This window comes from Neurospora tetrasperma, assembly GCF_000213175.1.
Source record: "Neurospora tetrasperma FGSC 2508 unplaced genomic scaffold NEUTE1scaffold_81, whole genome shotgun sequence".
NCBI lineage: Eukaryota > Fungi > Ascomycota > Sordariomycetes > Sordariales > Sordariaceae > Neurospora > Neurospora tetrasperma.
This window is the reverse complement of record NW_009799179.1, coordinates 8,703,437-8,718,999: the sequence shown is the minus strand read 5'-3', so window position 1 is coordinate 8,718,999 and position 15,563 is coordinate 8,703,437. Positions and strand designations below refer to the sequence as shown.

Here is a 15,563-nt window from a genome sequence, read left to right as displayed (position 1 = left end):
TCGTTGTGTTGGACGAAAGCCTCAACGGTGAGTGCCCGGAAGGAAGGCGAGACTGTTTTGTTGCACTAACAATTCCTAGAGGGCGGCCCGGATGTGGCAAAATAGTGGGGCAAGCAAGCGGAGATGGCTCTGTCCCTGCAGAAAAATTAGCGTGTGACCACTATAAATACTCAGATCAGCCCTGTAACTTGCAGCTGCAGTGACAGTCAACCCGACAACAACCTGGAACCTAATTGTGGAACCCAAGGCCGCTCCCGTTGTTCCCTTCAGGTTGGACACGCAGCTTTATCTCAACACCAACCCAACATCTCACGTTGACGGTATTATCTCATCTTCCTCACTGCTACAAAAAGCCTTCGATACTCGGTGTTCATATTTCATTCAAAACGACAGATTACGGCAAATAGAGACGCATGAGTATCGCGAGTCGATTAGGATATCACCATGGCTTCTCCTGAAGCTTCGGCCGTCAACGCGACAGGTACCACCCTTCCATCTCCGGTCCCAGAGGCCACCCCATATAATTTCCATTGGGAGACGCTCCTTAGGCCAGAAGTTCTTTGGTTCGATGCTCGGGTTATCTTCGGCGCCTTGACTGTAATATGGCTTGGTGCTCATGGCTCCCTCCGCCGACCTCCCTCCGCTGCCCCACCAGAGTCCGAAGACAAGGACGAGAAGAAGAAGAAGTCAAAGGAAGACGAGCAGTTCACTGAAGGATTGACTGCCTCTGATGCCATCATGTTTCCCATTCTGGCCGGCGCTGTTCTCATTGGGCTCTACTATCTGCTAGAGTGGCTTAAGGACCCCAACCTGTTGAACAAGATACTGCGAGGTTACATGTCTTTCGCTGGCATCGCCGGCCTCGGCAAGCTGTCCGGGGACGCCTTAGAGATTCTCACCAGCTTGATTTTCCCAAAAGTATGGTCAGATCGCAGCAACAGACTCTACTACGTCGATCCGAAACGCCGCTCTCAGGTACTAGTTGACCCAACGACGAACCAGGCCATGATCACCGACAAGAAGTCCCCTTTCCCCGGTGTGTTTTCCATGGTTCGCCTGCCTACTGGAATTAACAGACTTGCCTGGGAGATTCGGCACCTCTTTACGGAGAAGTGGACAGTCCGCCTTGCTGCCCATGGCGTCGGCTCTTTCAAGTCGCAGATCAAGTTCAACCATTTACTTGGATTCTTGGTCTCAATCGCGATAACTACTGCCTATCACCTTGTTCAGTGGCATGTCCTTTCCAACATTCTTGGGGCTGCCATGTGCTACGCTGCTTTTGGCATGCTCTCGCCCACGTCTTTCGGTATAGGCACCGCTGTTCTCTGGGGTCTCTTCTTCTATGACATCGTCATGGTGTTTTACACGTATGTTTCCACCTATCCTCCAGCCAAGACAGCTAACCAGTTGCTAATTCGTTTTCTACAGTCCATTCATGATCACTGTTGCTAAAAAGGTTGACGCCCCAATCAAGCTGGTTTTCAAGAGTTCTTCCGGCTTCAGCATGCTGGGACTTGGAGACATTGTTGTTCCTGGCTTGGTCATGACACTCGCCCTTCGCTTCGACTTATACATGTTTTACAAGAGACAAATCCAATACCAGCCTATTGGTGCGTCTTCCAGGCAGGCCTTATCCACGGATCAAGCAGCTACGTCCACGAATGAAATGCAGTTCCAACGAACCAAAGCACCATTTGTGGAATCCGAAGGTCAATGGGGCAACCGCTTCTGGACTACCAAGCTGGGCAACCTGATGCCAAACCCAGCATGTGGCGCGGTCGGAGCTGCAACTGCTTTTCCCAAGCCCTACTTTTACGCTTCGCTAGCAGGCTATGCCTTGGGCATGGTTTTCACCTTGACGATGCTCCAGGTGTTCAACCACGGACAGCCCGCGCTGTTGTACCTGGTCCCTTGCGTTACCGGGTCCGTCTGGTTGACCGGTCTGATCCGCAGGGAACTCAAGGATGTGTGGGGCTATACCGAGGACGGGAGTTTGGACACGAAGGACGTCGTTGTTACGTTGGACGCTGATGGAGATGAGGTCAGCAAGCCAGCGAGAGACAAGGATAATAAAGAGGCGAAGGACGGTGGTAAGGCTCAGAAGGAGGCAGAGAAGGAGGAAGAGGAGACACCCGAGGAGTACGATGTCGTGCTATTCTCCATCAAGGCTCCCAGGCCCAAGCCTCCGAAGACGGATTAGTTATCTGAGGTAGCCAGGACTTTGAATCGGGTATGATGCTATTGGGATAGAGAGCGTATGGAGTTTGGGTTCGAAGAATACATAGCAGGTAGAAGTGCATGCCACTTAGCGTCATCATAATATATCTGGGAAAAAAAAAGAAAAAAAAGACACAATGATCCTGCCCCACTTGGACATTCGTCGGGCGTTCACGTTGCGTCTTAAAGTAGCTATCGAGACCATAACTGGACTCACTGAAACATGAACATTGACAGAAACAAGAAGTAAAAGAAGCGAAAAAAAAAGAAGAAAAAAAAAGAAAGACCATGTCACCATTTGAACCCCACGACCTCTGTCTCCTTTTCCCATCTGCTCCCTCACCTTCGATGAAAATATGAAAATATACCTTAAAAAGAAAGCCCAACAACCGCGCAGTCAAGCAGCACACGTCTGCTAACTGGCTCAACGCTCTCCCTACCATCTCTTCTCTGTGCTAGTGATTAACTTTCATTTGGACGCGGCCTAGCAATGTGGAGCCTTTTTGAGTTACTTGAATGTACATCATTGTTCTCGAAACAACAGGTGAGTATTTTGGGGCCAGGGTGGTTTGAGTTGTCACGAAGGTAGACCGTTACGCTAGCTGACCCAGCGTTGTCGGCGATCGTAGCTGCTCATTAAGGGGCTTATATGTCCGTTTGTCAGAGGATCAAGTTGGGAAGGAGCGGGAGGTTCATAAGTACCTACTTCTAAGTACGGGGTGCCTGATGGGACGGGAAGGAATGTTGATGTTTGCTGGTTGTCCTTACTGTCGGTCAGTGCTGCTACTAGGAAGTGATCCTTTTGGGTGGGTGTTTCTAGAGTTCTCGTTGTGAGAGACGGGAGATGATGATAGAGGTATATCTGTAAACTGGAACGGAGTTGTGTGCATAAGCTAGATGACTGTCCGTACCGATTCCTTATGTACAACTCCATAAGATATCATACTTGCTATTTGCTGGTTTTTTTTTTCCCCTGACCTAATCAACACCAGACACCATCCTACCAGATCTTGTATCTCTCTACATAAGGAACGAGCGGAGATCAAACACCCACTCTCCAGCAACAGCAACAACAGCATTTACATACGACCATAGGCACTTGGAGAACTCGGGATCCCGTCTGATCTCCCATCGATAAGCCAGTGACCGCCAGACTAGTAGTCGGATCGGTGACGACTGGCGAATAACCTGGTGTTGTATGTCTTTGTTTTTTTGTTCCTTCTCTTTTTGGTCCTCTACCTTTGGCTCCTTCTCTTGGCGGAAAATGGGATGTGTGTTGAAGGAATGAGCAATGGGTACTAACCATGGAACAAAAACAGCTGGATGTCTTTCTGTGATCAAGTTCAAAAACATGTTCTCGCCCGCTGCATTGAGTGTCTATTCTGATGGACTGTGAATGAGAATCCGCTGTGCCCCACACAAAGGCTATAACGCCGTCACCTCTCATGCCCTCCCACATTTCCTTCGAAGCCTCTACAGTTCCTCACAGTGGTATCAAGAACGATCCATCCTCCTGCACATGCTCCTTCACACCGTATCGATCCGATTGCAGCCTGTCCATTTCACCACGTCCGCAAATTTAGTCCCTTTTGACTCGCCTCAGGCAACAGGAAGAGAAAAGTGCGGACTTCACTTACGCCCACTCATTATACCCCGTAGTCATAGTCATGTAACACTCAATGAACCTCTCCACGCCATTACGAACTTGTGAGTCCTCTTTCATGGTTTTGATCAGGAGATCACCAGCCGCGCTTTCAAACCGCTCGTGAGACGATTTGACTTCTTGAAGAACCTCTGCCACGATGGTATTCTGGTCTTGGCCTGTTTCGTTCATGGTTATGGGAATGAGGCTGTAGAGGCTTGAGTTCTGTGTGGTTGTTAATTTTCTGAAGCAGAAGAACTGATGGGTGGTTGGGAGGTGAAAATATGGACTAATGAGTTCTTTCTTGCGAGATATCAAATCATGACCTTGTCTAATCTACAGAGCCCGAATACCAATAGAGTGGATGGTTTTCCCATGTATGTGGTAATGGTCAGCATGTGCGAACACCTCTCATCGTAGCACTCTTTTGGACCCCGGAATCCATCATGTTGAAGCGTCAAAAGGGTTTGGATAGAAACCCCCATTAGAACGCCACAATTCCATTCGAGGTACTGTCCAGACTGAGTCTATTGAATACTTCACTGTCGTCGTCCAACCGTCGAAGTAACATGTCGTTCGCATTTGGTCAGAAGCGAATCGATAGCGTCGTTCTGTCGATAATCTACCCCAAACTGAACGCCGAGCCATCAGGAGCATAGGGGCCTCATTCGGTCGTTATTTGTTGTGGAACTAGTACGAGAGTTGAAAGAAGAAAGAGGCTGTGTGCTGTGTGCGATTACTTCGGGCTCGGGGGCTCCGTATAGTCCGTTTGGAGTCTACTGCATAGTAGACCTCGGAGGCCGCTGGTAGTATCCACATCGGGATGGATTGACCGGTCGAGCGATACCCGCGAGATGATTGAAAGGAAGGAGGCCTGCGGATGAGAATAGACCAAGGCAAAGCTTATAATTGGTTACCTACCTTAGAACAATGTCGTCCAGATAACCATCCAGTCTTTGCGGCTGGAGAGAGCATCAGGCATCGAGTGACTCGTCAAGGAAATAGATGCTGACTAGCTTCCCATCCCTGGGATGACATATCAACTTCGCTTTTTCGTTCTCCAGCAGCAGCAGCAGCAGCAGCAGCTTAATATATACAACGATGCCAGGCCAGCCATACCTTTCATCTTAAACCGGGGGAAAATAACAACAATGTGGGCGCAAAAACAAGCAAAGGAATCAAATCCAGTTTTCAACATGCCCAGCTAAACTCCGTATGAACCGCGATATACCAAGGTGAAAGTCAAAAACTGTATGTAAGGAGAACGTTGACCAAGCATGACCCAAAAATTCGCTGGATTGTAAAAACCTTTCGGGAAAAAATGTGCGACAAGTGTTACGCACGACAGACAATTTTGGATCTCATCAGATCCAACAAGGTTTACTCATTTACATGGTGGGAATACCCTCGTACTCAGCGTAGCCAAGGGCAAGGTTCATGTTCTCTGTTAATCTGGTTAGCAGAGGCACTCTGCGAAACTGGAGAGTATAGTAAACTTACGCAGGCACTGGGTAGCGGCACCCTTGAGGAGGTTGTCAATGGTAGCGCAGATGACGACGCGGCGGCCGGACTTGTCAACCTCGAAACCACCAATTTCAACACCGTGCTTACCACCAATGTTCTTAACGGAAGGAGCCTCGCCAACAACCTTGACGAGCTTCTCGCCGGCATAGCGGTCCTGGTACAGCTGACGGATGTCGCGGGAAGTCATGCTCTTGTTGAGGGGAATGGAGATGGTGTGGTGGATACCGCGGAACCAGACAGCGACGTGGGGCATGAAGGCAATCTCGGCACCGAGCTGGGAGCTAACCTCACGCTCGTGGATGTGGCCAGTCAAGCTGTAGGGGATGATGTTGTTGGTGAGATTCTCGACATCGTTCTTGGGAGAAGGCTTGGTGCCAGCACCAGAGTAGCCAGAGACACCGAAGACGTGGGGCATACCACCGAGGTGAGGAACCAGGGGAGAAATACCGAGCTGGGCGGCAGTAGCGTAGCAGCCGGGGTTGGCGATCTGAGTAGCCTGGATGATGTTGCTGCGCTGGACAAGCTCAGGGAGACCGTAAGTCCACTTGTTGTCAAAGCGGTAATCGGCAGAAAGATCGATGATAACGCTCTTGTGGCCGGAAGCCTTGCGACCCTCCCACACGGCCTCAACGAAGGGCTTGCAGACACCGTTGGGCAGAGCCATAACCCAGCAGTCAATCTCGCCACGCTTCTCCATGTCACGGACATCCTCAGGGCTGAGGTTCTCGTAGATAACCTCCTGCTTGTTGTAGCCTTCGAGTTTCTTGCCAGCAAGCTCACGAGAGGAGACATGGTGAAGCTCCATGTTGGGGTGGGAGTCGATGAGGCGGATCAGCTCCTGGCCCGTGTAACCACGAGCACCGATGAGGGCAACGCGGGCGGGACGGTCCATGGAGGCATTTTGCTTGCCAACAGGGGGGTTGGGGTTGGTCTGGGTTAGGTAGCCCCTGCGGTTGGAGATGCTGAACTTGGGAAGGGCAGGGCGGCGAGCAAGAGTGGAGTAGCCGCGAACCTGCTGGGCAGCGGGCTTGCTGGCAGCCTGACGAAGACGAGACTCGAGGTTGGAGTTACCAAGCATGGCGCGGCCGTTCTCGGTGAAATCCTTCATGAGCTTGACAATCTCATCGCCGTTCTCAATGCCATACCAGAACATGACATCACCCTGGCGGGTGATGCTACCGTCGGCCTTGTCGAAGAACCAGCCGAGGTTCTCGTCATCCTCCTTCACAGTCCAGACGAGGGAGGGGTGCTCCTTCTTGAGGGCAGTGAAGATGTTGTCAGCAATGTTGGTCAACCAGCCAGACTTGGTAATAGTAAGAGTGGCAAGGGTGGCCTGACGACCCTCGCTGGCGGGAAGGACGATGGCAAGGGCGTTCATGGAGCTGTCGAAGTAGGCCTTGAAGGGGTTCTCCTTGAGGAAGTCGAGGTACTTTTCAACAGTCTCCTTGGCATCGGGGCCCTCACGATCGCGGATCAGGACAGATTTGAGAGCCTCGAGGTCCTTGAACTCAGAAAGGCTGGTGGAGGCCTGGAGCTTGCTGCCACGGCGGATAAGGGTACCGGCGCCGGAGTCGGTGAAAAGCTCCTTCTGGAGTTCCTCGGGATGGATGATGGCGACGCTGGTGGTACGGGGAAGAGTGTCGAGGAGCTCCTTGATCTCCTTGATCTTGAGACGGGTGCCATACTTGACCCAGGCCTGGGACATGAGGTGCTCGTACTCCTCGTCGAGGTTGATGGCGGAGATCTTCTGGCCACCAGCATCGAAGAGACCACCCTTCTCGGAGAGGTAGACAACCTTGAGGGGCTCAAGGGCACGGGCGAGCTCAGCAGCGGCGACATCAGCGTTGACGTTGAGAATCTGGCCGTCATCGGTCTCAGCCATGGAGGTGAGGATAGGGAGATAACCGTTGCTAATGGCAGTCTCGATAGCCTGCTTGTTAACGCCGGTGACCTTGCCGACAAGGCCCCACTTCTCCTTGTTCAGGTAGTCGGCGCGGAACATGCCAGTGGTGAGGGGCTGGGCATGGACACCCATCTCCTCGAGCTTGTTGACGAGCTTGAGGTTCTCCTGGAGGAAGAGATCGCGGGCAACACGGAGGGTCTTGGCATCGGTCACACGGATACCCTCCTCAAACTGGGGCTCAACACCAGCATCCTCAAGGAGCCTGTTGAGCTGGGGACCAGCGCCATGGACAATGACGGGGTAGAGACCGACAGTGTAGAGGAACTTGAGAGCGGCGCAAAGCTCGTCGAGGTAGTCGGTCAAGATAGCGCCGCCGACCTTAATAACGGCGAAACGCTGGGAGGAGACCGAGGTGAAGAGAGAGAGGTACTGCTGGACCTCGCGCTTTGAACCGACCGAGGACAGGGTCTGGACGATCATGCCCCGGGTAGTAAGATCGGTCGAGCGAGCGGCCGTGGTAGAGATCTGACGGCGAGCGGCGGCAGCGCGGGGGAGAGCACGAGCGCTCTTGGGAACCCGGCGAACAACGCGACGGGCTCCGGCCCGGAGGGCAACAGCGCAAGCGGAGTACATGTTGAAAGATTTGTTGTTTGTTTCGGCGGCTCGTTAACTCGAGGAGACTATCGAAGCGATCGGGCAACCGGTGATGCGCTCGGCGGAGGATATGAGGGGCGGGCTGGCGACTGGTATGGCGTTGTACCGAGGAGTGACTAATAGGCTGCCCTGGCTGCTCTAGATCGTAACTAGAAAGAATGTGGAGAGAAAACTTAAAAAAAACTCAGTTGTCTGGTTAACTGGCGCGCAAATCACCAACCATTGACAGGCAAGGAACTAAAGAAAACAACGGAGAGGAGAGGAGAGGACCCTAAGCTGACTCCCGAATCCCTTGCCAAAGATCAATGGGTTTGGTATGATGATTTGTCTTCGGGAAGAAGGAGCCGGCGTTCGGGGGGGTTCAATGTTTTTAATTTTGCAAGACTTGGTTGCAGTCGGCCCAATGCCCCATGCAGGCCTGGCGAGTGAGGGGGCTGCCCTGGCACTCTGGCCAAGTCCAGTCCCGTCAAGTGTGGAGGAGGGGCAACTAGGAAGAAAAAAAATTGCAACCACAACCGAAACCGCTCATGGGGAGGGGTTGGTGAGGGGTACGTACCTGTAGATCGAGATGTTGATGGCTACAGAATCACCACATCAACTGGTCGATAATCATGGGTTGAAGAGAAGAACATGAAGGCAAATAGCGCCGAGGACAACCCCGGCGACCCCCTGGTTTTCTATCTTGTGTACACACGGCAGGCTGACCGCCGCTGACTTGTCTTATCAGATGGAAAAACGGCCTTCATTTGTTTACCCCGTTCTCCCCCATCTCTCCTCCACATATTGGTCGCCGAAACCGCAGTGTCTCCAGCATCACAAAACCGATGTTGGGCCGCCAAGAGATGTCCAAGCGACATCGTGTGCAGGTGACACAGTCACGAGCATCACTCACTGTTGACAGCAGGAAGATATGACTCCTTTGCATGAAGCTTTACGCGATATGATCACCTCATTTTTGTTTGCCGCTGTCTCTTCTCAACAGATTGAGAAGAAAATAACTCTCAAGGTGCACACGGTACGGAGTCACATCGAGGCTCCATCGTATGATGCACCTTGGGACGCATTTCAGGCATTTTACGGTCCATGCCATGGCCCGGGTACAATGAGTGGAACCTGCATCAACAGCGACACCCGCATGGTAGCCGGTGCTCCGGCGTCGCCCCCGTCACCCCGTCCCCGCACCCGACACAAAGTTGCCATTCGGTGCCGTACTCTAAACAAAGCATATACTACCCTGTATGTGGGTGATAGGGAAAGGTAGAATTACTATTAGTAGGTGGATGGGTCATGATACCGTCTTGATTAGCCATTCAAGAGTTGAGAAAACAACAGTACGCCTCCTCGCCTTTCGTCTCGTAGATACAGGGTGTATATGGTATAAGCGATGAACCTTTCCGCGCCGCCTCTAGCAGGTCGTGTGGTTCCGGGCATCAGTCGAAGAAGTCGTCACCAAGACCAAAGCCAAAGCCATCTCAACCAGCGAGGAGACCATGATATAACCGCGGCGATGAAAAGTTTCGAAAGGAAAAAAGAAAAAAAAAGCAACCCAATACTGAATCCCAGTGAAGCACGATTTCCGTTCCCTGCGAATGCTAAAAAGCAAGCCAAATCCAGCTTCGTGCACTTCCTGACAACGTTTCTGTTTCACTCATCATAACCAAATCATTCACGAGCAGCTTAGCGCGTAGCAACGACTAGAAAGAGCCATGTTAGCAAACGCTTCTCAGTACTCATGGTTAAATTCAAGGTCAAACATACCTGCTGGGACAATGATAATTACGAGTAAGATAATGATGCCCACAATCAAGCAGATGCGCATCTTCATGTCCTGTTGAAGTCAGTCAGTCAGTGGAAAGGCCCTTCCGTACAGCGCAAGCGGCGAGATAGTTCATACCTTCCACCACATCTTCTTGCGGACCTGGTTGGCACCACGACGAAAGCCCTGTGCACTAATAGCGAGGTCATCGGTCTTGGTTTGAAGGGCGTCGATCCTTTCACCACGCTGAGAGACCTTGTTGATGTTCTCGCGCATCACTCCGACAGTGTCGTCGATTTGCTATACTTCCGTCAGCCCAAATACCAGAAATGGCCGCAGCATGCCAGAGCCACAACGATCCGACTATGATACGAGGCAATCCGTATCCGTCTGCTTGTCCCAACGATGCCGAATTTCCCATGTAGTAGCTGTGTATGGCCTGTCGCAGACAGTTCCGTAGTCTTGTGCTTTGACCGCCATATCCGGAGGAGACCGGGGGCGCAACCATTCTTCCACCCAAATGCTCGTCCGGACGCTGGTGAGAGCAAGCCGACCGCGTGTTCATGCCATGCAATCCATCAAAACCCATCGGATCCATCAACCCGCCCGCATGCATAACTTTGGCCATTACGTACCCTCCCTGAGACGATTTTCAAAAGCTAGGCGCGGTATTGTTGACAAGATCTTGTGATTATTTGACCTCGCGGGGATCAAGCAGATGGATAGCCCAAGCATTCCAGGGGTATCGTTCGATTCCACATTGCCAAAAAGTGCCATTATAGGGGGAAACAACCCACCTGTTGCAGTCTGGCGGTTCCCGCGTTGTTGCCGGCACCTTGTTGCCCGGCGGCGCCATGCTGGCCGCTGGGGATATAAGGGTCGTACGGAGCGTCGGACATTGTTTTTGAGGGTGGCTGAATACGCAATGGATTGGTTGTTGTCGATTAGGCTTCAAGCGCGAGCTCTGGAAAAGGAGGATGTGATGGTGTTGAGGGTGTGTCGCGGGTTACGTTGCGGAAGAGGTCGTGATTTCGCTGGCCGTTGTGGGGAGGGGAGGTCGGGTTGTTGGAATGCAGAAGGTTGGCAATTAGGAAGGGCTGGTGAGGTGGTCTGGAGGTTGCAAGACGTTTGGGTTTGAGGGCGCAGGAACGAGGTCAGAGGACAGCCGGGCGGCTTGAACTCACCTAAGTGATTGGGTTGCCGCTAGCAGAGAAGAGGGCTAGGGTACGGGAGATACTAATGGTGTTCACGCTAAATGTCATGCGCCGTTGTTAAGATCTGAGGTACACAAGCACGAGCCACAATCCCTTTTGTCGCTTCCAAGGAAGCCCCACAACAACCAGGAACCCAGGCACGGCCTGGCTTGACGCCAACAAATGTTTCTCATGCGAACCTCTTGTTTTCAGTTACATATCAGGGGCTTGGCCTAGGTTCGAAGATTTTGCGCTTTGTTCTGCTTCGGTCCTATTGAGACGCAAAAGGCGATGTGGCTCGGTAGCTATCGCTTTGTGTTTTGTGCTTATGTTTAGAGTCGTCTTGATGTTCATTCTCTTTCAACCCGCCAGGAAGCTTCCACTTCGTTCAGCTTACGGAAATAGGTTCTGTACCTAGGTACCCAACTGTGAGAGTGCCCACCAACAAGCACTCAGGGCGTCCCCCCCTCAGCTTCACCCCTCAGTGGCTATGCAGCTTCTGATGACGAACCAGACCAAGTTCAAGGTGCAGTGAGAAATCGGTCATTCGTCCATCTGAAAAGTCGCACGTGAAAACGCACTAGCCAGTAGCCACGGATCCGGTATTTTCCAACATGCACAAGAAAGATCTCGAAGACTCAACTTTACCGCCTCAAGGTCTATAGATCTATGTATGTACATATCTACCCGAGAGACAAGTAAAGCTTGAGCTGGCGAGGTGATGACACGGTGAAGAGCCTGTCTTTCCCCTGAGTACTCCTGACTACGACACTTCACCGACTGCGTAGAGCTTAGAGGTACACTTAACCGCATTGGCACGGTATGTTCTCCTGTGTCGGGTCGGTTGTGTTGCAGCTTCGTTTCATCGACCATCTACATTATACATTCTTCACAATACCACTACATAGCTCGTACCTGGCCCCTCATACTCAACCGTCGAAGATGCCCGACTTTACCGGCAAAAGCATCCACGGTATGTGGATGTTACAGCATCTTTCTCTCTGGTCCCCGGTCCACCTGAATGGCCCGGAGGGGCTGTTGACCGAAGCGAATGCCGTCGACCAGCAAATGCATATTCGACGGGATTTACATATATGGAAATGGACAAAAAGATATAAGCTCATGCCGTTCCAGGACCCTCGCCACTAACACCCAGTTCCACCTTTGGTGTAGCAAAATGTTGAAACAAATCGGGTAGGATTGTCTGCAAGTCAGTCAGTCGGCTGCTTCCAGACTCCCACGCGCAACAACATGGGGTGAACTGCTGGACTCCAAAAGGGTTCGCAAAATGGAGTCATCGCCGCCAGCACAAGGAATGGGGGTCCCGGTCTTGCCGGTTCAAGAGCGGCCTCTAATGCGCCCCGGCAGCTGGCGGGTATGATCGGCGTTACGTAACCGGACATGGGCGGCGTGGGCCACTAAAATTCATCAAAGGCTCCAAAAGCGCCGGCGCACCGGGGGGCCGAACTTTTTGTCTCCATCCCATGCTCCCCCAACGGTAGTCATCCATATCATCCGCATCCGCCACCCAAGATCCCCCGGCTTGTTTGCAGCAGTTCACGACTGGTAGGGTTCCGGCAAGCTCAACACCAAGACTTATCACACATTATGGCTTCACCGGTCCCGATCCAGCGTCTCCAGGCGCCTTTGCGGAGGTCTCTTGCGCGTGCCGCCGCCCTGTCGACTCGGTCATACGCCACCATCCCATCTGGCCCATCCAGCCAGCCGACATCGCAAGAGTCATCATCAGCTGCATCCGCATCCGCGCCCGCAACCAAGCCGCGCCCGACCTACTTCAAGGACACCACTCTCGCTTCCCTCGACGACTTTATCGCAAGCCAATCGTCAGCCGCTCCTCTCGCACCCAGCGAAGCTTACACCCTGCGCACAGCCGAAGTCGGACCCGCCGGCAAGAAGCGTACCATCACCCGCTTGCCTGAATGGCTCAAGACACCCATCCCGAGTGCTGGCGCGAACCCCGAATTTGCCAAGATCAAGGCCGACCTGCGCGGTCTCAATCTTCACACAGTATGCGAGGAGGCTAGGTGTCCCAACATCGGCGAGTGCTGGGGCGGCTCTAACAAGGCCGCCGCGACGGCCACCATCATGCTCATGGGCGACACCTGCACCCGTGGCTGTCGCTTCTGCAGCGTCAAGACAAGCCGCAAGCCGCCTCCGCTGGATCCTCACGAGCCCGAGAACACCGCTGAGGCTCTGGCCCGCTGGGGTCTCGGTTATGTTGTGCTGACGAGTGTCGACCGTGACGATCTGGCCGATGGTGGTGCCCGGCACTTTGCAGAGACGATTCGCCGGATCAAGCAAAAGAAGCCGACCCTGCTTGTCGAGGCCTTGACCGGTGACTTTGCTGGTGACTTGGACATGGTCAAGATTGTGGCGGAGAGCGGACTGGATGTGTATGCGCATAACGTTGAGACTGTTGAGAACTTGACACCTTACGTGCGTGATCGCCGTGCCACATTCCACCAGAGTTTGAAGGTGTTGGAGCACGTTAAGAAGGTCCGGGGCAAGGAAGGCATTATCACCAAGACCAGCATCATGCTTGGTCTGGGTGAGACTGAGGAGGAGCTCTGGGAGGCTTTGAGGGGTAAGTCATATCGATTGCGCTTGCCCATTTGATGGATGCTGAACATGATGTTGCTTTGCAGAATTGAGAAAGGTCGACGTCGATGTCGTTACCTTTGGACAGTACATGCGCCCAACCAAGAGACATCTCGCGGTCGAGAAGTACATCACTCCCGACGAGTTCGAGCTCTGGAGGCAGCGTGCCCTTGACATGGGCTTCCTGTACTGCGCTAGTGGTCCTCTGGTCCGTTCTTCATACAAGGCCGGCGAGGCTTTCATCGAGAACGTCTTGAGAAAGCGCTCCGGCGAGAAGGCTGTCTCTAAGGCTCTTGGTCAGGCGGTTGCCGCCGGGGAGGCGACTAGCGCCCAGTCCCCTTGAGGCAGCTTGTGTTAGATGTGGTTTGCGGAGCGTGTTTCAACATTCATAATCGGGATCTAGGCTTTCACAGCTATCCTATGGCGGGTAACATAATAGACGGATGACGGATCGGTCATTAGGCACCTTGGGGGTCGCATGCGTTTTGGCGTTAGGGGAGATTCATTCTTTCGGTTACTTTGAAAAAAAAAACATTCATTCGTTTGCCGTGTCTGAATATAATATTGTAACAACAGTTCTACACAGGGGGCATCGGGAGAGAGATTCCCATGTCCAAAAGGATGCATCATACAAACTCCCTCAGCCCACTAAAAAGCTTTTGAAGCACTCCTCATCGTGCGATCACTTACTTGTACGGGTATCTCAAAAACCCTGCGTACAGTGATGCTTTCTTACCAACACGATGACCCGAGCCCATCTGGGTTTTGAAAAGAGTTTATTCGCCTCTGGGCGTACCGACACCATCTCCAAACCACAACAAACCTCTGGGTTCCTTGTAGCCATGCTCTCTTTTACCAAGAGGCCTTCTTGACACCCGGAATGTTACCCATCAGGGCGTTCATACGGAAATTGTACTGTTTGCGATCCAACAGTGTTAGCAAGTCGCGCGCCTTTGCAGGTTTCCATCATTCCCATGCGGAGCTCAGCTCTTAGCACACCACTCCTCCTTTGAAGCAATCGATAGCGACATACTCTTGTCATCTTGAAGTCCCTCAAGATACCTCGACTCTTTCCACCAAGGATACAGCGGTTCCGGATCTGCGTCGGCCTGGTGTAGGCATGCATCTGGGTGAGCTGGAGCTGGGCGACGGCCCTGGTACGGGCAGGGAGGGTGGTGTTGCGGATAACGTAGCGCAGGGCTTGTCTGTATCAAAAAGCAAGAAGTCGTTAGATCGTATGTTCTTGTCATAGTCGCAAATAAGGATCGCAAGGCGTAGGTAGGTACCTCTCAGGCTCGGCCTCCAAAAAGGCCTTGCGCTTGGAGTGGTCACGAAGGACCCGGACGTTGGTGAAGCACCCGAGGTCGAGCTTCTTGGCACGAAACATGGACATTTTGGCGGTTTGATGTTCCGGGGTAGACTGGCGGGCTGAGTCGGAGGTGGGCGTCAAGAACGGCGGATCGAGGCGCGTAAAGCGATGTCACAGGCACTGCAATCGTTGCTTCCCTCCGGCGTCGTCGCCCGCTAGCCGCAGTCACTCTCCCCGGCTCCCACGGCGGCCAGTGGCCTGTGCGCTTGCCGTCCAGCCCTGCCGCGCGCGGAACAGCAAATTCTGCCGGGCGGTGTCATTTTTGTCGCAGGTTGAAAGCGCCAAACCAAGCAGCAACAAACACTTTGCCAGGTGTGCCAGTCGCACACCAGCTGGACAGCACCTTTTCCTACAGGGCTCCACTCAAAACTCTCAAGCTTGCAGCTCGTGCACAGGCCAGATTCCAGCCTATTTAAGACTGGCCTCCCCTCCCCAATTTTTACCTGGTTTTTTTTCCTCTTTTTTCTTTAGCTCTCTTTGCCTTTTGGCTTAGATCAAGTGTAGTATCTGTTCTTTTCAGTTTAATCTCTGAAACTGCTCTACGGAGTAGAATCGTGATTATTCTAATTTTTGCAACTCGGTCGGTATCCCTCTGGGCTTGCCTATGGTTGCCGACCACTGTGTCCCTGGTATTACACTGCCTCCAGGCGACGCGAACTCAACGCTACTACTTGCTTTGTGCTCAT

At 52.6% G+C, this 15,563-nt stretch overlaps 5 protein-coding genes across 5 annotated transcripts; 2 read left to right on the top strand and 3 right to left on the bottom strand.

Moving 5' to 3' along the window:
* Positions 1-412: 412 nt before the first annotated feature.
* Positions 413-2,235, top strand: NEUTE1DRAFT_92923 (uncharacterized protein; the record flags this gene model as incomplete). The annotated part of the gene is made up of 2 exons (XM_009858829.1): positions 413-1,367; positions 1,429-2,235. The coding sequence occupies 2 exons, from the start codon at positions 445-447 to the stop codon at positions 2,198-2,200; spliced, it is 1,695 nt and encodes a 564-aa protein (XP_009857131.1).
* A 1,465-nt stretch (positions 2,236-3,700) lies between these two features.
* Positions 3,701-4,051, bottom strand: NEUTE1DRAFT_143309 (uncharacterized protein; the record flags this gene model as incomplete). The annotated part of the gene is made up of 2 exons (XM_009858828.1): positions 3,701-3,770; positions 3,855-4,051. 2 exons carry the CDS (start codon positions 4,049-4,051, stop codon positions 3,701-3,703), a joined length of 267 nt encoding a protein of 88 aa, XP_009857130.1.
* A 749-nt stretch (positions 4,052-4,800) lies between these two features.
* Positions 4,801-8,254, bottom strand: NEUTE1DRAFT_150821 (arg-6 protein, mitochondrial precursor; the record flags this gene model as incomplete). Its single annotated transcript, XM_009858827.1, has 2 exons — positions 4,801-5,303; positions 5,360-8,254. The coding sequence occupies 2 exons, from the start codon at positions 7,917-7,919 to the stop codon at positions 5,248-5,250; spliced, it is 2,616 nt and encodes an 871-aa protein (XP_009857129.1).
* A 927-nt stretch (positions 8,255-9,181) lies between these two features.
* On the bottom strand, positions 9,182-10,854 carry NEUTE1DRAFT_119223 (uncharacterized protein; the record flags this gene model as incomplete). The annotated part of the gene is made up of 4 exons (XM_009858826.1): positions 9,182-9,634; positions 9,699-9,768; positions 9,835-9,996; positions 10,494-10,854. The coding sequence occupies 4 exons, from the start codon at positions 10,593-10,595 to the stop codon at positions 9,618-9,620; spliced, it is 351 nt and encodes a 116-aa protein (XP_009857128.1).
* A 1,543-nt stretch (positions 10,855-12,397) lies between these two features.
* On the top strand, positions 12,398-14,423 carry NEUTE1DRAFT_150819 (lipoic acid synthetase mitochondrial precursor; the record flags this gene model as incomplete). The annotated part of the gene is made up of 2 exons (XM_009858825.1): positions 12,398-13,494; positions 13,556-14,423. The coding sequence occupies 2 exons, from the start codon at positions 12,498-12,500 to the stop codon at positions 13,849-13,851; spliced, it is 1,293 nt and encodes a 430-aa protein (XP_009857127.1).
* Positions 14,424-15,563: the final 1,140 nt, after the last annotated feature.